Genomic DNA, 24,181 nt, shown 5'->3' on the forward strand with positions numbered 1-24,181 from the left:
TAAACTAAGCGTAAATTAATGATACAAATAATATATTTTATTTTATTTATAATTACGATAATACTAGAAGACTGTCTTACTGATAGTCAATTAAAACACAAACTAACTGAAGAAATAGCAAGTAATTCAGTAACTTAAATGATTGATGAAACAAAAAAAGGAAATATATTGAAGAAAAATTCAATTTAAAAGTAAAGTATTTTTTTATTATTTTGAATTGTGTAATTGATATTGTAAAGAAATTAACTCAATATAACTTGATGTGGTATATCTCTAACGATGAAAAATATCGATATAAGTGATTGGTTTTGAAGAAAATTATGCTCCATTTCAAGAAGATCAATCTAATATTTATTTTTGGTAAGTAAAGTTGCTATTAAACAATTCAAAATTTAAAATCATATAAGTATTTTGAATTTTTGATTGAAAACAGTGTAATTACTGTCATCTATCAGAAAACAGTGACACTAGTTGAATTTTTTTTCTACTATACCGACGCAAGATAACTTACCAGTCCTAATTTCTTAAGTTGACTGTTCAACGAAATGATAAACATTAAAAAAAGAAAAATTTTTATAATTTGATTGAATATTAAATGATTGAAAATAAAAAAAACCAATTTTAAAAGATTAAAAGAATAAAGCTTATTTTTAAAATGATCATTAGATAAAAAATCTGGGCATCATAGAATTTGATTAACAATCAGTAAGATTATACATTTAAAGATTCAAATTTAAAAGATTGTAAAAATGCCTTTGACTGACATCTTATTGGGGACGGATGTCACGCTGCCCTCAACAACACTAGGAGGCACCACCATCGATTTAACTTTTTCAAGACACATTAAACTCGAAACACTCCCTTTTATTTCCTACTTTTCCTATCATCGTCCTATTCTCAACAGAATAACACATTGTAAGAAGAGTTAACTTTACGCCCTCGCGTTGTGCGGCGAAAGGCCGAAGCTCGATATCAATTGAAATCAGATAGGTAATAGGGAAATCGTTCGAAAAATGATAATTTTCAGGGATGCACTACAGAAAGGGAACCTTAGGGCACCAAGAAATTCACAAATTTCAGAATAATCTGTTCCGAGTAGAGATGTGAATTTACCGGTAATAGAAAATTCGGTAATTACCACGTAAAATTACCGGTATCTGACGGTATTCTGACGTCAAAAAATTCTGAATGTAAAATTTACCGTCAAGCCGTCGGTCAGCGTAATTACCGTAAATTACCGGTCATTCGCATCTATATAGATGAATATGATGAGCTTTTTACCGAGGAAATGGCTTGCTTTCGAACTTGCTTGCCAATTTGCTTATGTTAATTTTGCTTTTTGCACTTGTTAATTTAAAACTAATTAATTATTATAAGATGAAAAAAAAATTTTGTAATTTGTAATAAAAAAAATATTTTACATTTTTGACTGTTAGGACAGAAATAATAAATATATTGAAAATTATTATAAACGTTTATTTAGTTAAGTTTTTGGTACATTTTTTTTTATAAAATAGATAATCCTTCGTTATTACATATTATAAAGAATTTGACTTTTTTAACTTTTATGTAAATTATTTATGAAAAAATAAAACCATATAATCTATAGTTTCTATCAACTAGTAATATCACATAATAATTGACATATTTCATTAGGAAATAACAAGTCTAATACTGATTCAATTCCATCAACATCACTAATTAGTCTTGAGTAAATTCTTCTTCTAAAAATTCAACTTCTTCATGCTCAGCACAAATTTCACTTATTTCATCCTCTCCTTTATTACTTTCCTCATCTTCTTCCCATTCTTCTTCTGTATTTTTTGGTGAAGGATTAAGTAATTTTAAATTTCTTGCAATGTATGTTATTTTTCCAGCTCTATCGATACTTAACTTATTTCTTTTAGATGAATGAATCCATCCTTGTGTACTAAAGGAACGCTCGGTTGCAGCTGATGTTGCAGGTAAAGTCAATATAGCCACAGCTATTTTGCTCAACGAAGATTTTTGGCAAATACTTTGCCACCATTGACATGCTGAAGTGATTATACTTGCTCGCTTAACTTATTAACACAAAGACTGTCAATCATAATTATAGTAGATCCAAATCTTGTCTTAGCTGGTAATTTTAAGGTAATAAATACTCTACGTTCATCTTGAGATTGAATTTCTTTGAAAATCGCTGACATTATTTGTACTTCTTTTATTCCTTTTACAATAGCTGTTGCACTTGTCACCAAAGTTTCAACAGTTGCTTGACTACCAATATCTTTCATGAGTAGGTTAAGAATGTGAGCAGCACAACCATAACAATACAATTTGTCGACATTATACTTTTGATCTATCAAAGTCCAAGCACTTTTCATTGCAGCACAATTATCTGTACAAATTCCGATAACTTTTTTAATTCCCAAAGCATCAATAACACTTCCTATTTTTTCAGAAATATATAAGGCAGTTTGTGATTCGGTTCCAGTTGGAAATGTTTTGAAAAAAACTGGCGCTGGGGTTGTTACAATAAAATTGATGATTCCTTCTTTGCGAATATTAGACCATGCGTCACATTGCACTCCAACAGTAGTAGCAGATTCAATTTTTTCATTAACCATATTTTGTGTTCTAACGAATACTGAATCTAAAAGATTATTTGATATTTGATTTCTTGATGGCAAATTAAATGAAGGCCGTAATGCGTTAAAAAATTTTAGCCAATATGGATTTTCTGTTATACATAATGGTGTACCAGATGCATAAATCGCTTCTGCAAGTAGTTCTTGTAGAGAATCTTCATCTTTTTTGACATTTTATCACAAAAACTATCGATTGTATTTTTTTTATAGTTATTGCTACAAACACTTATATTATTTGGTAAATTTTCATTTGAAATCATTGAAGTACTTGCTCTATTGTCTGCTTCATTCAAATCTTCAATAGTAAATGAGTCGTCTGTGCTGTTTAGATGACATGAAATGTTTTCTGCATACTTTTTCTTGCAATAGTTACATGAATACGATTTTAATTTTTGGTTAGGTTGCAGAGGTAATGCAGAGAAATGTTTATATATTGATTTGTTCTCCCCCATTGCACCAAGTTCTCAATGAAAATCCTTATCTACAAATTGAATTTTCTTATATTAAATATTATCAGTATTTTTAATAAACAAATAAAAATGAAAATATATACCTGATAGAACAAATAAACAGTTGTATGCCGTTGGGAATTCTAAACTGTGATTGGACATGTATTAACCAATCAGAGATCAGCATTTTTCTGACCGGTATGGTAAAACAGGCTTGGTCATTGACGCGTTTTTTACTGGTAATTTACGGTAAATTTACCCGTCAATTACCGATTCACATCTCTAGTTCCGAGCAAGACAGAGTAGAGAATGTATATATCTATCTCCGTCTTATTTTTTAGAGAAGACTGCGAGTTTGAACAGTTAACGAGCAAGCACATACCCCACCCTCTGTTACCAAGCCTGAAGCTTATGATATCTAAACGTAAACAAAACAAATGAAAATATGCTGGCTCTGTAGTCAGAAGGTTCGACAGTGATTTTACCGAACGGTGTTCGATTCAAATTGCGGCAAAATTTTTTTTTAATTTAAATTACTTGTAATTGCAATTTCATCATGCCAAAAACGAGTTTTAAATTTCAATTTTTATGTAAAATTATTTTTCAATTAATCGATGACAAATGAGAAAATATTTAAACAGGGCCATTAACCTTTTTTTGTACAAATACATTGATAATAGCCTTTTTAACAACTTATTAACAATAAAAAATAGTTTAAACAATCCGCGGCGAGTTCCGGCACTTGGCGGACAAGCTTTACCTCCACTTTCTGTGCCCAAGCCAGCAGCTTATAATTTACAAGCAAAAATAGCAAGATTATAAACACGTTAGCTCTGCGGTCAGAGCACTGGAATTCTATTTTGCCGGCCAGGGTTCGATCCCAGTCATGGCAAAGTTTTTTTTTCTTTTTCATGTATTAGATTTGCATGAAATTATAATATTAACATGCTAAAATGAATTCTTACTAACGATTTGATTTTTTTTTCTTCAATTTATTCATTTAATTATTGGATGCCGAGTCGGAAAACCTTTAAAAAGGGTTATGAACATTTTTTTAAATACGGTTCTATGAGCGTAGCTTTTTTTTAAACAATTTGAAAATATTCAGAAATAGTTGAAACAGTCCGCGGGGAGTTCCGGCACTTCGCTGGCAAGCTCTATCCCCACCCTTCATACTCAAGCCTGCATTATATAACTTATAAACATAAGCACAATGTCAGAGATAATGTGTTAGCTGTGTGGTTAGAACACCAGGCTTTCATTTTACCAATTAGGGTTCGATCCCAGTCATAGCCAATTTTTTTTCATTAAAATTTTACATAAATGCAATAATTGGTTGTTTATATTAGTTCAAAATCAATTCCTATAGTCTTTCAGAGACAACATTTTCTAAAAAAGAGAATTCATAGTAACTCGTTCTTCACCCTCAGCTTATTTTCAGAAAAACAATTTTTTTTCGTAATTAATTGGAAGAATATTTCAATAAAATATATAAATATATAAAGTTACTTAAACGAAAAAAAAGAAAAAAAAATTTGCCATGACTAGGATCGAACCTTGCCTGGCAAAATAGAAGTCCAACACTCTGACCACAGAGTTATCAGGATAACAATTCTATTATTTATGCTTGTAAATTATAAGCTGCAGGCTTGGGCACAAAGAGTGGGGGTAGAGCTTGCCGGTGAAGTGCCAAAACTCTCCGCAAATTGTTTAAATTGCTGCTAAATATTTTTAAATTATTTTTGAAAAAAAACTACATTTATATAACTGTACTAAAAAAGGGTTTATGGCCCTGTTCGAATGTCTTCTCCCTCAGCGTTCATTAATTGAAAGAATTATAAAAAAAAAAAAAAACTTAAATTCTTATGAAGAATTTATTTTGACTTACTAAAATTATAATTACATTCAATTCCATTAAAAAAAAAAAGAAAAAAAAATTGGCCGAGATCGGGATTGAACCCTGCTCGGTAAAATAGAAGCATGTTGCTTTAACCACAAAGCCAGCATATTTCCAATCAAAATTTCATGTTTATTCATCTTAAACTACATGCTTCGATCCGTAGACTTGGAATTGAGCTCGTTTGTTGAAATTTATACCTAATAGAAATAATAATAATGGATGAATATATGTATTTGAAGTTATTTGCAGGTATTACATTAATTAATGTTCAATGAGTATCATCATATTCATTTCTAATATTGCAATAGTCATCAAAGTGTAGGGCATGTAGTGTGACACACTACATTTACATCACACATGTATTGTACACACACATACACAAATTACTCGCCAAAATGCAGGGCACCATCAGTTCTGGATACGGATTGTGCATTTTTTCAATATGGATGACTGAGGTCATCTGCGAGCATAATGCTGTCACCTATCGGAATTTTTTCAAACTTATTTTCCGGAGAATATCATCTGGAATACAATATTTCTAATTATTTCTAAATTACTTGATTTCATAGAAATAATAGTAAATTGGCGAAGAAATTAGAAATATCCCGATCCCATGTATTTAGATAGGGGGAATCAGTCGCCTCTCTGACTTCAGCCCAGCCATAAATATTACACATGTTAAAAAGTTGTAAAAAAATTGCTCAACACACATTTATACTTGTAAAAACTATCAAATAGTAAGAAAAAATTAACATAATTGTATTTTGCGTATAAATAAATCTAACTTGATCAATTTCATTGTGATTTTAAATTACCTCCTTCTCTATATACATACAAATCTATTGAACAAATGAAATTAAAATTTTCTTTTGAAAAATGCTGCTATTCCATCAGTATTTTCATAAGACGTTGTCACGTTCAACTATCGTCAGTAAACCGACTTTACAGACAACCGATTTTTTTAAAAAAAAAAACCGAAGAAAATAATTTGTTTTAAATATTGTTGATTCCTAAATTTAAATAATTGGCGTTTAATGATTTTAGGATTCTTTGGTAATTTCACTATTGTCGTTATTTATATTTTGCGCACATTATTGTACAGCTCAGAAGAAGGGGGCTGTTTTTGATGAGATTTCACAATTTTTTGTCCACATCAACTGAAAAGGAATAAAAAAAAAAAAAAATCTGTTTAGAAAATACTTCAATTATTTGTATATTCGCGCTCGAGCAAAATTAACTTGTTACCAACTTTATAATCTGTGAGTAAGGAAACTTCATAGCAATAAAAAACTCGGATCACCAACTTGATAAAAAAAAACATATGATTGCTCCATGAATAAATTTTCATTTTACTCAATTTTTGCGCAACGAAATTTTTTCAATATCATATATTATGAATAAAGCAATGATGACACTTCATAGTATGCTTAATCGAAAGCCAACAATCGCTTTCCGAGCTAATTCTTAATTTGAGCCCATGTTTATGTTATAATAAGGAAAAAATTTTAAATTTAAAAATTATAACCTGCAAAAATCATCTTATAACAAAAACAACATGGTTGTGCCTCGTCGTGACGTAAGCAAGATGGCGACGATTTATGCTTGGCGCACGAGACACTACCGTACCTCTTGATAACGCTTAGTAAATAAATAACGTTGTAACCAAAAATATTCAATTTATACATTTTTCGTTGTTTGTGATCGTTTCTGGCGTTATATTTTATTAAAAAAAATTCTGTGTCATGCAAAACTCTCCATATTTTTTTTAATATTTGTATCATAGATAAATTTAAAAAAAAAATATTACATGAAATTCAGTTTACGTTTTAATTCCTGGTTTTTTTTTGTTTTCCGTTTTAATATGGCAGACATTTCTTTTGAAAATTACTATACATGACTGGCTTCTCTGTAGAGTGTGACGTTTAGTTAGGAGAGATGTCACACTCCTGTGGTAAATCTTTTTTACCGTAAAATAACTTTTGGATTGCTCTGTGTTTTATGTATAGACTATTCGTTAATCGGAGTAATCGTTCAATTAGTTTAACAGAATCAAAATATAGTAAATCATTTTATTCATACGTAGATTATATGAAAAAAATTATGTATTCTTTACATAGTCTTACAGATATTGAGGTATATAAAAAATAACCATATGTGATAAAAAATATTTAAGAGAGACAACAAAAAACACCGTTTATTTTCGTAATAATTACTAGATAAATTAAAAAATAATTTAATTAACTTATTGAAGGTGCAAATATAACTAGGTTTGAAGTGTTCTATATAGTTTATTTTGTTCATTACATTGTTGATTTAATTAAAAATACCGTTTTTGTTCAAAAATAGTACAGATATATTAATTTATGCTATTAAAATGAGTGGTTAAAATAAAAAAAATGTTTTGTTGATTTAACTGGTCACGTTTATCCATAAAAATACTAAATTGAGTCATGGTTTTGATAACATTTTATTTTCAATGACTTTATTACCATTCATTAACAATTCTAACTACGTCTTTCAATCTTGAAATTCAACATCTTTAGTCAGTCATTTAACTTCAAACAAATATGTAAGAAGAGTTTACGAATCAAAATTATTATTGATAGATATATTTTGTGAGGCATAATTTACAAATATATTTCCTGTGAATATTTTATGAATGATTTTATTGATAAAGTATTTTTAAATTACATGTTCAAAAGTTACTTTAAATATGAGATTTATTGATAAACAATATATGTTTTAGGGGAATTAATATTTCAAATGTATAAGTCTAATATCATGATAAATAAAAATTTATATTATTGAATTTAACATTAATATATTAATCAAGATGGGGTCAATCGCTTTGGAAGAATATGAACTTATGAAAGATTCCAAATACAGAGTGTAAGTATCAGGATATTTCATTTATTTTTATAGATATTTTTAAATAAAATACCTAATCTATCACTTTATCTTGTAGTTATGTCTCAGCTGTCGACAAGGCTCTGAAGAATTTTGAGTATACAAGCGAATGGGCAGATTTAATATCAGCACTAGGAAAACTTAATAAAGTATTACTGAGTTACATGAAATTCCCTGTTATACCAAGGCGAATAAAAATATCTAAAAGACTAGCACAATGTATGCATCCTGCTTTGCCATCTGGAGTGCACTTGAAAGCATTAGAAACTTATGATGTTATTTTCAAATGTATGGGAACTAATAGATTGAGCCATGAACTGTTTATATACAGTGCAGGTACTACTCAGTTCATTCATTTTCACTATGAATCACTTACAATTTACTTTTGCATCTATTTGATTCTGCAATTAAATAAATAACTATTCTATTTCCTATTCTTAGGACTTTTTCCTTTACTTGGTCATGCTGCAATGAACGTTCGACCAACACTTTTGACCGTCTACGAAACTCATTTTGTGCCTCTTGGTGAACGATTGAGACCAGGTCTCAGTGGTTTTCTAAGTGGAGTTCTTCCAGGTCTGGAAGAAGGATCTGATCATTTTGATAGGACCAACTCTTTGTTAGAAAAAGTTTGTGAAGGAGTAGGACCGACTCATTTTTATGCATGTTTATGGGATTGTCTCGCATCAAATTCCGGAATACGATTGCCTGCAATTTCATTCGTATTGTCACATTTTAATAAAAAATTAAATATGGAAGAACAATCCTATATAATGGGAACAAATGTTGACATAATGGTTTCTGCCCTTTATGCTGGAGTTCAAGACAGTTCAGTTTTAGTTCAACGAAGTGTACTAGACCTTTTACTAGTTGGATTTCCATTTCATAACAGTCAACTCAAGTACAGCGATATGGTTCTTTTACTTACTGCCGCATTAACGACTATTTTGCGAAGAGATATGAGTTTAAATAGAAGATTATTCGCATGGCTTCTAGGCACTGAAGTGAGTACGTCGATATTAAAAAAAAAAATGGATTATGAACAAACAGAATTAGTTGTTACTTATTTCGATAGATATTCAAAAAACATGTTAATTGAAGCTATTAAGACAACGATGAGAACTGTTTGTGAAGAAAATCCATTAGACCTAAAACCATACAGAATACTGGTATCATTATTAGATAAACCAGAAATTGGACCAATAATTCTTGATGATATTTTATATGACATATTTAGAACGTTCTACTTTGCATGCGTTCAAACCGACAAACCTTTGAAATCTCATGAAGTTATCAAATCAGCCAATTTATTATTTTCAACTCTCGAACCAGCTTATGTTTGGATTCATTGTAGTCAGTTATTTGAAAAAGCTTGTATTGAAAGAGAAAATAACCAACAAAAGTATGAGGAGAGCTCAGTAAAATCAGTCGGTAGTGGAATGCCTAATTTATTAGAAATTTGTATTTTAACAGAATTTCTTCTAGAAAATGTTTCTGTTGATGCATTCTTAGATATTCCATCAGAGCATCTTCCAGAATTATTTTATGAGATTATAAATCAGTTGTTCGAAAGACTACGTGTGTTTACACCTAATGAAATTGCAAAAAGTCTTGCATTATGTAGTAAAATATTATCCAAAGTTCAACCTTTGAGTGTAATAACTCAGCCTGACAGTAATAACCAAGAGACTAAATTAGAAACATTGATAGTCAATGTAAATACAGGATTAAACAATAATACAACACTAAGTGCAACGCCTTTGGAAAAAAGTCAGTCTGATAGTAAATTAAATACTCCAAAAACATCGAATATTTTTACAGAACGTAGTCCAAGTCCACGAAGAAGAGCAAATTCTGGAGGAATCACTAAAAGGAATGATAAAAAGTCTAGAAAAAAGTCTAGTAAAAGTGTATCCAAATTAAATGAAATGTATGAAATTCATAAAGATATGGGAGATATATCGGTAATTATAAGTGATACAACAAAAATTAAAAGCTTAGATGATTCGGATATAAATTATCAACAAATAAATAGTATCAATGATTCGTCAAAAAAAGAATCTCCATCATCGCAGTTATTAAGAAATATGACTCATTCACCGAAACTAATCCATAGAAGTCTTTCTCCTGCTCATCAAGCTCATCATTCAATGTTGGAAAAATGTTTGCGTCAGTATGAGTTACTTTACGTCAAACTAGTCAGTGAAAGGATTCTCGGAGTAGAGAACAATATGTTGAAAATGTTTCAAGATTTAGTTATTTCTCCTACAAAAAATAATGATGATAAAACCGAATATTTAGAAACTATCCTTTATTCTCGATTACAGGAAACAAAAATTGAGTGGAATATTCAAAAACCAGTGTTAAATGATACAGACTATTCGAATATATCCAATGTTTCAGTTTCCTCAATAGACCAATTAAAATGGGAAGAAGTTTTTAAAGTTCTCTCTAGTCTATTAGTGGAATTATCAACATTTCCAACATATTTTCAACCAGGTAATAACCTTACTGAAGAAAAAGAACCTATGAATCCAGTTGTACTACCAGATTGGCTTCAAGTTCTGGCTGTCTGCTCTTGTTGGTTGAATAAACAACCGTCACTTCAATTAACAAGTATAGCAACATTATTGGATCTTATTGCTCTTTTTCGTGCTCACAATGATGTTTCATCACAATGCAAAAGTGATGAAGGCGTAACTGCAGTTATTATGGTACCGCTATTAAAAAAGTGGCACATTTCTTACCTCACCCAATGTACAAATGTTTTTCCAACTATAGCTCACTCACTTTGGTGTCATTTAGGAAAACTTTCTCCAAATAAATATCGACTGCGTTGTGTTGAATTAATTTATGAACTTCATCATTCGCTACATCAATCATGTGATGCTGTTGAAAATATTATTGGATCTGCATTAACTAGCCATACAATTGAAGACAAAATTGAGGCTTTCAATAGATTTGCGACTCTTTGGCACTTGGGAAGAGAAATTGAGACCAATCCAAGATTACGAGGATGTACTAAAACTTTTAATAAGTCCTTGTTAAAGATGCTGGATAATTTACAACTTCATGACAATTCACCATTGAAATTACATGCACAATCGTGGTTGTTACATTCATTAGTGCGCGGTGATATTGCCAGAATTGTCGATCCAGTTCTGATAATGCTGTTAGACTCATCAACATGTCGAATGAGTGTTCTTCATGTGAGCATTCAACATAGCAATACAGTGTTAACGAAAAATGATGTTATTGAAGAGAGATCTGAAACTCGTGATGATACAGAAGGAACTGCAAAGATTTATGCTATTAGTTCTGTAGATGGAAATGTTATTTATCATGTTAGTAATTCTGGAGAAGACAATAGAAAAAATAAAAAAGGCAAGCAAAAAAAGAAATCAATTAATCCGGTAAAAGTGAAACGTATTTTCGCTGTCACAACATTGACGAACACTGAGAAAGGTAATCAGTACATCACAGAAAGGAATCAATTTATGAAGGAACTTGAAGTACCTCCAAGTATCTCTGGGAATTGTAATATTTCTGTTTTTGTTAATCCACTCTCATCAGCAGTTGGAAATTCTAATTCAACTGAATCATTAATTGAAGAAGATGTGATAAATGAAGGAAAAAAAGGCAGTTTGCCAACAGATATTTTAAAAAATGCTACAAGATTTAAAAAACCCAGTGTTGGACAAGTATCAACAGGTAGTTTTGATGAAAGCCTTTTTGAATCAATTAACTCAATTTCAAAAACTAAAGAACCTTCTCCGAAGGAGACTAAACAATTAAATAAAGAATTCGGATCCTCTTTAGATTCTATTACAAATAGTATTGAATCAAGTAGTCCTGATATCGCCAATAAACAAAAAAATAACCCAAAAAAAGACATGAGTTCTTCTATAATGGCTAACAGTGCTCGAGAAGTTGCTGGAACTCTGTTGAAAGGTAAATACATCAGCAATAATGAATTTTCTGCATCTTATGATCCTCATGAGACTGTGGCTAATCTTGAATCGAGTATAGGACTTCCCGGTTGGACTATGGGTGATGAAGATTGTGAACTTGATCTCAGCACAACTGCTGAAGAGTATTTCAGTAATTCTAGTGGAATTAGTGTTGTAGAAGAAGTGTTAAACGAAGTTGTTGATAAAGTATCTGAAATGTGTGAATATATTGAACCAACAAAAGCTTCTGATGAATCCGTCAGACTTGATAGCGGTGTCAAACGGCCTTCTGGAGTTGGAGTACACAATCTTCATTCACATATGCTTCTTTATTGTGGTGTTTATGATTCGGCGAGAACTCTTTATGCCTTGAGAACACTAAGAAATGAATTAGTAACAAATACCCGAATATTTTTATTCGCTGCTGCAACGACAGGAATTTCTAATGCTAGCAAAAATACATTATTATTAACTCTTTTAGCAAGACATAGAAAAAGTGTACTTGGAAGAAGTTTTTATGGAGATATAATGAGTACAAAATTTATTGCTACATACAGAAGTAGCATGTATTTAGAAGTTTTAATTACCGTATGTCTTTATTTTATGCGCAGCTATTATCCAAATCTTGGACAAATGAGACTAACACAAGAAGAAATTGCAGGAAATCGTCAAGTTCAGCTCACTAGTGCTGAACTATTAACTTTAATATTTTCTGAACTCGTTTCTATTGTGAGGAACTCAGGAAAAGGTTTTAGTTGTTATATAGTTGATTTATTAACAAAATGTAAAGTACAAAAAATTATTCTCCACTGTTTAGTATCTAGTGTATTAAATATGAAAAATGCACAAAAAGAAAATGACGATTCATTTACATTTACTGAAGAAATTGTACTTTTTAATGATCCTATGTCTGAAAATGATACTAATAAATGTAAATTTCGAGCAAGTGATCATACAGAAGCGTATCAAATGCAATTATTAAGACTGGTATTAGCTGCAATTATGTTGGAATACCAATGTTCAACGCAAAGAGGTGAGGAATTGCCTTCTTCAAACACTCAAACTCCGTCAACTCCTTCAAGAAGCCTTACGAATTTAGCTGGAAGTGCTTTGGAATATATTCCAGGAGCTCCAATTCCTCAACAACCCATTTTTCTTGCAAGTATTCTGAGTGCTTTACAATTGAATCACATGAGACATCTTCATCAACATTGGACCAATCTTGTTACTTCTAGTCTTCCCTACATGGGAGCATCATTAACACAAGTTGTGACATCGGTAGTTCATCAATTATGTTGTAATATTGAGCAACTAGCAGCATATTATGTGACAGAAGACGCTGTTTTAACAGTAAAATTGAATGATATCAGTAGCTTAGAATGCTGTTTACCAGCAGATTATACAGTGACTCATTTAGAGGCTTTAACTTTTCTTCTTCAATATTGTCTACTTGATAATTCTCAACAGATTAGTTTCTCTTTTAACCAGTCATACGGTGGATCTTTTCAAACTGGAATTTCTGGTGCTAATCCAGGTCAAATTTTTACTAATCTTATTCATGTTTTCTCTCCAACTCCTTTATCATTAGATTCAATTAAAGATAAAGCAAGTACTAATGAACAGTACCTCCATGCAAAAAGAACTGCTCTCAGTCATTTACCAAGAATTATAGCGTCATTATCAACTCTTTGGCAAGCTGTGTTGGTTGCAAAAGATAATGAACAAGCCAGTTGTGTGATTGGAAATCCTAGGGTAGTTAAACATCAATTGTTGGAATTACTCTCACCAATATCTTTTCATCATGGGGTAAATTTTCTTGCTGCAGTTGCTGTAGCTTGGCATGAAAGACGTCAATCTTCAACAAACTCCAAAAAAGTTTTACCAGAAGCATGTCCAAATCAACAAGTTATTGTTCATTTAGTTAGTGCTATTCGTGTTATGCCTATAGATACTTTGATACAAACTGTGAATCAAGTAATAAAAAATCCTCCACCAATACATGGTGTAAAACAAGATTTTTCACTTGAAGTATCCGTCCTCGAATTATTGTATGTCTATATGCAAAATAATACTTTACAATCATTAGTTGAATCTTGGGGATCTTTATTAAGTCTGTTAAAAGATTCTCTCTCATTATCTGCACCTGCACAATTTTTATTATTGGCTATATTAAATGAATACATTCAAAAATGTCCACCAATGCAAGAGAAGAAGGACGTTAGAGACCTCCAAGACATTTCTGCAAAGCTTATTGAATCTTGTTCTCAAATAGCTGGAGCCTGCTTGGAGCAAACAACATGGCTAAGGAGAAATTTAGCTGTAAGAGAAAATGCACTTGAAGTAAGTGAAGGATCGTCAGAAATGACACCAGGAACTCCACCTAATTCAGCGTATAGTGTTCAAGCACAAGCTGTTTTAGCTGAAATTTTAGCCCCACTCCTTGACGTTAGTTATGGATCTCAAGAAAAAGAAAGAGTCGTTACATTACTAACCAATTTAATGTATAATGTTACTCCATATTTAAAAAATCATACAATGAAAAATATTTCATCATTTATTGCCTGTTCGCAACTGTTAAGTTCCATATCGGGGTATCAGTATACACGAAAGGCATGGAGAAAAGATGTTCTTGATTTATTATTAGATCCAGCATTTTTCCAAATGACCGCTGCATGTTTGCCTTATTGGAGAATTATTATTGATAATTTAATGACCCATGATACGACAACTTTTAGAGATTTAATGAACCGAGTGTCTATAGCTCAGAGTAGTGGTATCAGCATATTTTCATCAAAAGAACAAGAGTATGAGCAACGAGCGCAACTCTTGAAAAGATTAGCTTTTGTGATTCTCTGTAGTGAGACGGATCAGTATCATAAATATATGCCAGATATTCAAGAACGTCTGGCTGATAGTTTACGGTTACCTCAAGTTATTCCTTCTATTCAAGCACAAGTTTTTTTATGTTTTCGGGTGTTATTATTACGTATGTCTCCTCAGCACACTACATCGCTATGGCCGGTTATTGTTAGTGAGCTCGTTCAAGTACTTCTACATATTGAACAAGAATTGAGTACTGACAGTGAAGAGTTCAGGTGAGTTATTCATTTAAAAGAAGTAACTATAATTCATTTTTCTATTCTATTTTTATTTATCTTTTTGCTGACTCTTATTGCTATTTTATTTTTTGATGATTGAAATTTTTGCTTTACATAAATCAAATGCCATGGGGTTGATTCATGAACATTATTTTCTGCTACTTCTGCTTTATATTATTTATTAAAGTTTTATTAATATGTACAACATTGAAATTTTATTTTGATATATTAACCCATAATATTATAATTTTATTAGATTCAATAGATTATCATTAGCAAACATTTTATTCAAAAATAAGATTAAAATAATGGTATATTATATGAAAATGAAATTTCGCTTTTATTTTAGAGCTTTTACTGATTAAGGAAAATTATTTATGATTAATCATCCTAATAATCGTATTTCATTAAAATATTCAAGTTTATTTTCGATCTAAAAAATTTTTTACTCTGTTTTTATGTGTATTTCATTAACATAACTATTTAATAACGTGATGTTTTTGCATCTGTTGTGGCATCTGCAATGTGGTGGGATTTATGGTGTCATCGCAATTTGATTGATTGGTGTTGGGATGCAGTCGTCAGAGCAGGTAAATGATTTAATCTGAAATATAATAAATTTTGCATTATGTTCTATAATATTGCATCTTTTATAAAGGAAAGTACATTTTTTCAAACTATCAATTTGAAAGTGGAAATATGTTGCTCAATAACATTCTAGCTTGTATCAAGCAAAGCTTGTGTAAATTATCTTTATGTAACATTAACAATTTTCATGGAAAAAATCATTATTATTAAAAATGAAATAAATATGATAGAGAAATTAATTAAATTTTACATAATATTTTACTTTCACTAACATTTGATAATAACAATTTTATTAGCTCTCATTTGAAACTTTTATCCGCGTTGGATTCTTCATGGGCTGTAAACGCTAACAATGGACTTCAAGCTCATGGCCATCCTCACTGGTTACAGTTACAACTTGCAGCAGCAAAACTACTAGATTTAGCTTTATTGTTACCAGCTCATAAATTGCCACAATTTCAAATGTAAGTAAGATGTATGATTTTCAACTTTTATTTGATATATGTAATCTTAAAACTATTTAACAGATATTCAACTTGAAATACAATATTAAATCAATTTTTTATAATGTTTTTCAAAGATTATTATCAAAAAGTTTCGCATTAATAATAAAAAATATTTAGGTATCGATGGGCCTTTGTTGGAGATGCAGCAGTGGGAAGTACCGAAAACAACAATTTATCATCAGACTTTGTACCACATATAACAAGAATAGCAAAGCTTATGGATGCCAAGGTAAAATCTATTCAACAAATATTTATCATCTAAGTATTATTATCTATACTAATTATTTCAATGGAGTAAATTAAAAAAAATGATCATTAGTGGCACTGCAGTCTTCTGGGTAAACACATTGCTGAATATTTTCATCAAACACAAAATCCTCTTTACACTCACAACCACTTTCACAAGGTGTATAACAATCTTTAACATTTGGTTCTATACACGTAAATTGACAAAGACAATGAGTCCGAACAGATCTTTCATCACAACTTGGCATATTTTTATTCTCTATCAAGTCTATCTCATCATAATCGTAACCTGGAATTCGATGTTTAGTATAACGATATTTTTTTTCTGGAACTTTATTTAAATTAACATAGTGTCTAGGTAAATTAATTAATTCTTCGATACTTGTATCATCATCAGAAACTATATAAAAATCATCAGGACTCGGTAAATCATGAAAATTGTTGATCGATAATTTTTTAATGGTTGGAGGCTCGTTATATATATCAAAATCATTATAGTCTGAATCATCCGTGTATTCTAAAATGAAAAATTATTAATTTGTTGAATAAATAAATTGTTTGTTAAGATTAAAGAATTTTACTCACGAGCAGATGCAACGATAAAAAGATTTAAGAAGACGAACAAAAAAATTATATCCATAATAATTGGTGTATTTTATTTCACTGTCTATGATCTTTTCTCTTTATGATGTGCATTTGCTTGATTCAATTGTCATTATTATTGTCAGTTGTACATTTGTCGTCAACGTGTGATAGTTATCAATTCATCCAAGTTTACATCTGTATATGTATAACGGTAATTAGGACAATGTTTAATTTTTACTTGAAACAAAGAAAAGTTGATGATTTGTGAAGATGGGATGAACTATTTTGAACAAAGCTCAACAAATACCTGAAATACATTAGGTATATCTATAGAAGCTTAAATTACTTACAAGTGCGAAATTTATTTTGGTACCAAGCTTTAAAATCTTCCAGAAAAGCGCGGTAGCATTTAAATAATTATTCACACTTTGATGTTTGGATTTTTAATTCATTACTTCGCTCAACAAATACATATAATTGATGAAAGAATAATTTTTTTATTGATTTATAGTTTCTTCAAAATCCTCCGGTATACGTAACTCCAGGAGAATTACTCGTAACTTCAAATAAAATTCATTCACTTCAAGATCTACATCACTTTTTTACTGGTTTGAGCTGCAGATCTAGAGATTCGGATGCTCCTTTAAATATTACACAATTGGAGGCAGTAATTGAACAAGACTTTCTCGAATCTATGCCACCCATAGTCACATCTCGATAATAGACAACTTATTTTGAGATTTTGATTATTAAATAAAGTATGCAACATTTAAATTCTAATAATTGATGACACTAAATGATGAATTTGTTTTTTATCACGCACTAATCTTTGATTAAAAAAAGAGCTTTTTATTGAATGAGTAATTCATTCTCATAAAACAATTAATTGACTTATAAAGAATAATTATCGAAATGTTAATATTTTTAATTGACAAATGCAATAATTGTTAGTTTGTTATTTTGACAAAAATTATTTATATTTATTTGATTGAAAATAGCATAATGAAATCTAAATTTTCAAACAAAAATATTGTCTTAGCATAATTAAGAATTATTAAACCAATATTCAGAATTAAATTTACAATAAAAGATTGATCTTCATTTCCTAGATTAAACTGTGAATATCGTGCCATAACAGCATAAAGAGAAAAAAGACGTATTTAATAAAATCGAATATTTTCCTGTACATAAAACCTCTTAAATATAAATAATATAACACATATAATATAATGATAACTAAAAGATATCAGCCGTAGAATTGTTGTAAAATATACATAATAGAAGTCAAAAAAGTGATTTTAATTTGATTATCGTTATTAATAAATATAATTACTATTTAAGCTTGTCATTCGTCTCCTCATTCGGTTGTGAATAGCTCGATATGTACGATCTCCAAAGGGTAGAAAATATCAGTGAATCGTACAGAATAATCGGTTACAAAGTTACGTGAATATATATTAATGATGTAATTAAACGATTGAAAAATATGCATACAGCTGCATTTATGTAAATTATGTAAATGATAAATTTGTTATTTAATTATTTTTCATTTGTTGTGCTATCATTAAGGGACATTGATTATTTATAAATTATTCAATACTAAGTGAAAAATATGAATAATGATAATAAAAAATATAAATAGAATAAATAATTTTACAGTTCTATGTGAAAAAGTAAAAAAAGTTTAAAGAGAAATTATAAAAAACTTTGTTTTCGTAATAAAAAGCCAATTATGTACACTATTTTTATACATTAAATTTAATCAAACACATGAATTCTAATTTTTGTAAATAATTTAGATAAAATTGAATAGTGCAATACGTGTATTCAATTATTTCACTTAAATCATGAATTATTGATTGAAATATATATTACACTTTCGCACTGAATGCTTAAAACTGAATCAATTATTAATATGACTTATTATTATAGGTCAATGCCTTATTTCTTCCACTCTGAATAATTTTTTATATATTTCTAATAGATTCTCATCAAAAAATAAAATCATTATATTTTACAAAAAGTCGATTCTTATGTTAAAATATCAATATAATTTTTTCCAACTTATATTCTTTTATAACTATAAAAAGTATTATCTATTTAATATGTTGTTTAATAAAAATATATTATAAAAATTTATAATAATTATCTTTTAAAATTGTTTAAAAAACTATTTATTTAATGATTAAGATATTAAGTGTATATGATATTTTTATTTACTTTTTATAAGAAAATAAACGCTTGTTAAAAATAAAGTTAATTTTATGAGAGAACAATTATTGTTAATACTTATATATATATATATTTATATTATATATATATATATATATATATCATTGCTATTAAATAAAATAAAATAAGATTATATTTATAACAATTATAAAGTCTGTTTGCCCTAATGTAATGTGTATATCTATATAAACTTAATCCACCGTATATGTATAACCATCTACGTTACATGTGTGGCTTCATTACATTTATATGTATGTGTAATATTTTCTGTCATCTAACCTACAGACTTCTTTTTCAAAGCATTTTATTTCATAAAATATTTTGTAATAATTATTTATCATTATAAAATACTAATAAAAAGGCAATAACAAATATTTTCAAATAAAATTAATTATCGTAATATTATTTATAATTATATTTTATTTTATTTAAAATCGATAAACATCTGCAAGAAGCGCAAGCGTTGGTTTGACGTTCTATCGTCTATCAACGTGCAACAAAAGACTTAACATCTTCATAGTTCATATGATTTAATTTTAATATATTATTGTTTATCTTCAAAAATCATATTAATATAATTATCATTATTTTTTTCAATATCATCGTTAAATGGCTTGTAAAAATCGCTCCAAAGTATATTTAGGCTTTGAGGACGAATTTATCACTGAAAAACATCGATCTCTTGTCAATTTTGCTACTAATAAACTTGGTGGAATCCCAGTAAGTATTATTTGAATTTGTAAATAATTAAAAAATGCAATATTTACTTATATTTTTGTATAATTAATGATATAAATCAACAGGATTCACATAATGATACACCGTTAGTATCACCTGTATGTAAATTATGTGGACTGAATCAGATTTTAGCCCTACAATTATATGTTCCACTAGAGAATTCAAAGTATCATCGAACTTTATACATATTTACTTGTATAAATCCTAATTGCTGGAATCAAAATGAAAGTTGGACTTGCCTCAGAATTCAATCTTCAGAAGAGAAAACGATTAATGAAAGAACAGCCACTCAAACTGAAATTCCATCGACTACTAGTTGGTTGTCATCAGCGGATGATTGGGGAGATGAAGGAAATGATAATGCTAGTGAAAAAAATGGCAACGTTCTGAAAAATGAGCCTAGTAAAAAATTAAACTTGTTTATGAAATCAACAGATTTAGATGACGAATTACGTGAAGATTTATCGAATCTTTGTGTTAATGATCCCAATGCCAATAGTCCTGCTAGTATTGAATCTCCTGGAAGTGGTGGAGCAGTTGGTAGGCTTGATTCTCCCCAAGCATCTGCGGAAATTGAGGGTGAAGAAAGCGAAGTTGTTTGTATTGATACTCCGATGCAACCTCAGTGTAATTTAATGGAATTATTGCATGGAGTTACACCCCATCCTTTTCAACATTCTGATGTTAATTCCTCTTCAAACCTAGCCTTTGCAGAAGCATTTATTGGAGTAGATGAAGAAGACTTATGTGTAGATATTTCTCAGCATGTTAGAGATTTATTTCTTGAATATCAACGATGTAATCCTGATAACCAAGTTGATACTAATGCCAAATCTAATGAAACAAACGCAATAGATGAGAAATATGAAAAAAATATACCTATACACGGTGATGAATCATTTCATAATTTTATTAGTCGAATACAGCAGAACCCGGGACAGCTGTTGAGGTAAAAAAAAATTAATTAAGCACGTTAATAAAAAATTAAGTATTCTGAATATTGTTATACTACTATATATAAAACTAACTACTACTAAATATAAAAATAATTGTCTACTTAAAAGTATACAAACAATAATTTAATATTACAGATATTGTCGAGATAATACAGCTCCATTAGTTTTATATCCTCTCGCATCAATTGTAGGGCCTTGCAAATACTGTGGAGCTGAAAGAATTTTTGAAGTACAAGTTCTTCCTACAATCATACCCAAGTTGAAACTCCAACCATGTAGAGAACAAAATTTCGAGATTGAGTTTGGAACGGTGCTAATTTATACATGCCTAGTAAGCTGTTGGTCATCTACTGATTCTTTCAAAGAGGAATATGTGATTGTTCAAGCTGAGCGTTTATAGTAAGAATAATTTTAAATAAAATGAAAAATGAGAAAAAAAAAATATATCGAAATTTAGTCAATATATGTAACATTATTTTTGAACTATTTCGTATCCGTCCGCTGAGAAACAGAATATGGCTCATTTATTTCAATTAATTCAGTATATCAATTAATACTATTTTAATCAATTAGGCTTTTAGAAGATCTATTTTGTTGTTTTTTATAACTTAATAAATCGTCTTTCATGAATGACTTTTATAGTTATTCTAAACTTTACAGATAAAACACATATTAAGCTGAAAAAAATATTTCTTTTGTTTCATAAAAAACAAAATCAAAATTAACTTAAGATTTCGAAACTATACTCAATTTTATTTTAATTGTTAAAAATGCTGTTTAAACTGTACGAGCTTTTGAAAATTTTCGTTCTGCATTTATTAATAATTTCAGCATTCGTACAAATTAAATTTATTATTAAAATAGTGCGGACATGATATACATGTATATTTAAACATAAAATTGTTAATTCTTCCATTTACAAAATAACAAAAAAAAAATTGTAGAATAAACAAAAAATTCCATGTCTTCTCATAAGAATCGATTTTAGTAGCGTGTAATAGTTTACATAATACTTATTATTGTTGATTGACTTAAAAAGGTTGAATTAAGTAAAAAAAAAGTGATATGTAATAAAAGTAGTTTTCCGAATAAATTTTATTTACATTATTGATTACACCTTGACTTTTTCCTTACAAATGCATTTCAAGTATTTATAAATATTTACTATCGTACAGAAGGATCAAAATTTAGTACATGTCTATTAAAAAAATGAATAGAAATAATTTAAAAGTTTCGTGCTAATGGATGAGCGCTAACATAATTGTCATTTTCAAAAATGGTATCACTCACATTTTTCAAAATAAAATCTCCAATAATATGTTCTCCAAATTCGATATCATACAATGTTTTATCAAGTTCTTTACCAAGTATATATCCGTATACTTGTGCCATTTGAATTTCTTGTTCTGAATTTCTCATACCTAAACAATATGATCTTGATGAACGGGCTAAAATAGCAGCTAGAACGTATAAGAGAATAGCTGATTCGCTAATTCTTTTTAATTCCATTTCTTTCGCCATGAGCATTTGTCCATCTCTTGCACAAGAGTTATAAATATCCTTCGAAAATTTTTTTAATAATGTTTCAAATATTTTTGCAGTGGGCTGCAATGTAGGATGTAAATTATCATCAACATATAAATCTTTTTCTTTATTCCAATTAAACAAAGTGTGTTTGAAAACCTTTCCAGGAAACAGTACAGGATTTCGTCTTACAACTATGTTTTCAGCCAATTCATGTCCACTATGTTTTAAACCTAACATTGCTATTAATAATTTTGTAGGAGCAACAGGTCCATCAATAGATGTAAGACATAATGCATCTCTGATTAATTGATCTAATTCACTTCCTCTTACATGAGAAATCGCTCCTAAAAATTGTATCCCTAACAAAATACTCTCAATACATTTTTCAGTACAGTAGACTTCAATGATACATTTTTCAATGTCACAGTTTTGACCAGCATAACCATCTATCATACCATTAGTAAAATAAACAATACTCTCCATCGCATATATTATACAAGCAATCTTTGCAATGGTTTCTTGAACTGAATCATTCTGAAATAATGTAGTATTGAAATGTTCTTGTTTCTTAAGGTAAAGAACAAATAATTTTAAAAATCTCTTTAGTAATCCTATAGCTTGACAACCAATGTATTCTTTGCCTTTTACATAAAGTTCTGAAAATTTATTTGCTGCTGATCCAGTGATTCCAAGCATATTGTCTGCAGGAATTTTAGTATTTTTAAAATGAACTTCACTAAGTGAAAAACCTCGAAGACCTGTAATATTAACAGGTTCTTTTATTTCAAGACCATCACAGTCTTTTTGAATTAAAAAAGCAGAAATAGTATTTTCTGGTTCAATTTTTAACTCAGGATCGGAGCATTCAGCAAAAACAATAAATAAATTAGAGTTTTCAGCATTAGGAACAAAAGTTTTGATGCTATTGAAAAGATAAAAGTCATTACAATCCAATCTTCTAGCAACTGATGTGATAGCAGAACCTTTCATTCCTTGAAAGTCTTCCGTTATACAAATTGTAGGAATTAAATCTCTGTTAGCTATTCTTGGCAAAATAAGTTGTTTTTGTTTGTCAGAACCTAATTCTGATATTAATTGAACTGCTGCTATTTGTTTTACCAGATATGCACCAAGACAAGGAATATATGAAACTGTTTCTACAAGTTTTGCTATTTCACTGCTATTTAATCCGATACCGTGATATATGTCTGGAACTATTGCTTGAAATACACCTAAATTTCGTAAGTTTTCTAATATTTCATTAGGTATTTGAGCAGTTCTATCAATTGCAGCACTATCCACTTTGTTATAAATGTAGTCTTCAATAGGCTTTAGCCATTCAAAAAAATCTCGATGTCTATCAGGAGTTTGAGGTTCTGGAAAAGCAGCAAAATGTGTATCATATTTCGCAAGAAAAAAGTTCTTTACGAACGGTTCTCGTTCTGGTAACAGTGGTTTCGGAGCGGATAACCTTACTTCTGGTGGAATAAATAAACTAGGATCTGTTGCGTTTGATGAAAACTGTTTTAGTTGTGGAATTACACAAATAAATTGTGGTAATTTATATTTATTGATTAATCTTCTTGTCAACATGATCGAATATTTTATTATTTCTTAAATTTGATTGAATTGTCGTTCTATATTATTTATAAAAGTATGTAATATTTGTCGACCATTTACACTTTCCACTTTTCCAGTATTACTTGTAACTCCACTCCCGATAAATATAAACACGTGTGTATTGGCAGAGAGAAGTCTTCTCTCTGGTATTGGTTAGCCAAAAAATTCTAGAGAAAAAAACAAAAAGTCCCCTCTCATGTCGATGCTAGGAATATTTAGTTTAGTAACGAAACAAATAACATTTCCCCC

General features: G+C 29.5%; 4 protein-coding genes across 9 annotated transcripts; 2 read left to right on the top strand and 2 right to left on the bottom strand.

The window, feature by feature from the left end:
• Window positions 1–1,633: 1,633 nt before the first annotated feature.
• LOC118070566 (uncharacterized) lies at window positions 1,634–3,327 on the bottom strand. The gene is made up of 2 exons (XM_035089257.1): window positions 3,184–3,327; window positions 1,634–3,111 (listed from the first exon to the last, which is right to left on the bottom strand). Exon 2 carries the CDS (start codon window positions 2,607–2,609, stop codon window positions 2,046–2,048), a length of 564 nt encoding a protein of 187 aa, XP_034945148.1. The 5' UTR covers window positions 2,610–3,111; window positions 3,184–3,327; the 3' UTR covers window positions 1,634–2,045.
• A 3,498-nt stretch (window positions 3,328–6,825) lies between these two features.
• Window positions 6,826–18,426, top strand: LOC118070544 (protein dopey-1 homolog). Of its 5 annotated transcripts, none has more exons than XM_035089220.1 (8): window positions 6,826–6,930; window positions 7,726–7,868; window positions 7,945–8,222; window positions 8,328–14,931; window positions 15,513–15,524; window positions 15,819–15,986; window positions 16,146–16,257; window positions 17,371–18,426. In XM_035089220.1, the coding sequence occupies exons 2-8, from the start codon at window positions 7,813–7,815 to the stop codon at window positions 17,578–17,580; spliced, it is 7,440 nt and encodes a 2,479-aa protein (XP_034945111.1). In that variant the 5' UTR covers window positions 6,826–6,930; window positions 7,726–7,812; the 3' UTR covers window positions 17,581–18,426. The 5 variants fall into 5 exon arrangements, with proteins under 5 accessions (XP_034945111.1, XP_034945113.1, XP_034945110.1 ...); XM_035089222.1 differs by having other exon boundaries at window positions 6,854–6,930; window positions 7,813–7,868; XM_035089219.1 differs by having other exon boundaries at window positions 6,857–7,112.
• Window positions 18,427–19,235: 809 nt separating this feature from the next.
• On the top strand, window positions 19,236–21,482 carry trus (programmed cell death 2 like trus). 2 transcript variants are annotated; one of them, XM_035089224.1, is made up of 3 exons: window positions 19,236–19,811; window positions 19,895–20,778; window positions 20,921–21,482. In XM_035089224.1, exons 1-3 carry the CDS (start codon window positions 19,701–19,703, stop codon window positions 21,183–21,185), a joined length of 1,260 nt encoding a protein of 419 aa, XP_034945115.1. In that variant the 5' UTR covers window positions 19,236–19,700; the 3' UTR covers window positions 21,186–21,482. The 2 variants fall into 2 exon arrangements, with proteins under 2 accessions (XP_034945115.1, XP_034945116.1); XM_035089225.1 differs by having other exon boundaries at window positions 20,977–21,147.
• Window positions 21,483–21,868: 386 nt separating this feature from the next.
• On the bottom strand, window positions 21,869–24,066 carry LOC118070551 (complex I assembly factor ACAD9, mitochondrial-like). The gene has a single exon (XM_035089232.1). It carries the CDS (start codon window positions 23,903–23,905, stop codon window positions 22,010–22,012), a length of 1,896 nt encoding a protein of 631 aa, XP_034945123.1. The 5' UTR covers window positions 23,906–24,066; the 3' UTR covers window positions 21,869–22,009.
• Window positions 24,067–24,181: the final 115 nt, after the last annotated feature.

Source organism: Chelonus insularis, unplaced genomic scaffold (genome assembly GCF_013357705.1).
Source record: "Chelonus insularis isolate UGA/USDA-ARS -01 unplaced genomic scaffold, ASM1335770v1 contig_64_pilon, whole genome shotgun sequence".
Lineage (NCBI taxonomy): Eukaryota > Metazoa > Arthropoda > Insecta > Hymenoptera > Braconidae > Chelonus > Chelonus insularis.

Coding starts and splice junctions, on each gene's coding strand:
- LOC118070566 (XM_035089257.1), bottom strand. CDS start 2,609: ATGGTTAATGAAAAAATTGAATCTGCTACTACTGTTGGAGTGCAATGT.
- LOC118070544 (XM_035089220.1), top strand. CDS start 7,813: ATGGGGTCAATCGCTTTGGAAGAATATGAACTTATGAAAGATTCCAAA. Junction 8,223..8,327: donor ACTGTTTATATACAGTGCAG/GTACTACTCAGT, acceptor TCCTATTCTTAG/GACTTTTTCCTTTACTTGGT. Junction 15,987..16,145: donor AAATTGCCACAATTTCAAAT/GTAAGTAAGATG, acceptor AAAAATATTTAG/GTATCGATGGGCCTTTGTTG.
- trus (XM_035089224.1), top strand. CDS start 19,701: ATGGCTTGTAAAAATCGCTCCAAAGTATATTTAGGCTTTGAGGACGAA. Junction 19,812..19,894: donor ATAAACTTGGTGGAATCCCA/GTAAGTATTATT, acceptor ATAAATCAACAG/GATTCACATAATGATACACC. Junction 20,779..20,920: donor AACCCGGGACAGCTGTTGAG/GTAAAAAAAAAT, acceptor TTAATATTACAG/ATATTGTCGAGATAATACAG.
- LOC118070551 (XM_035089232.1), bottom strand. CDS start 23,905: ATGTTGACAAGAAGATTAATCAATAAATATAAATTACCACAATTTATT.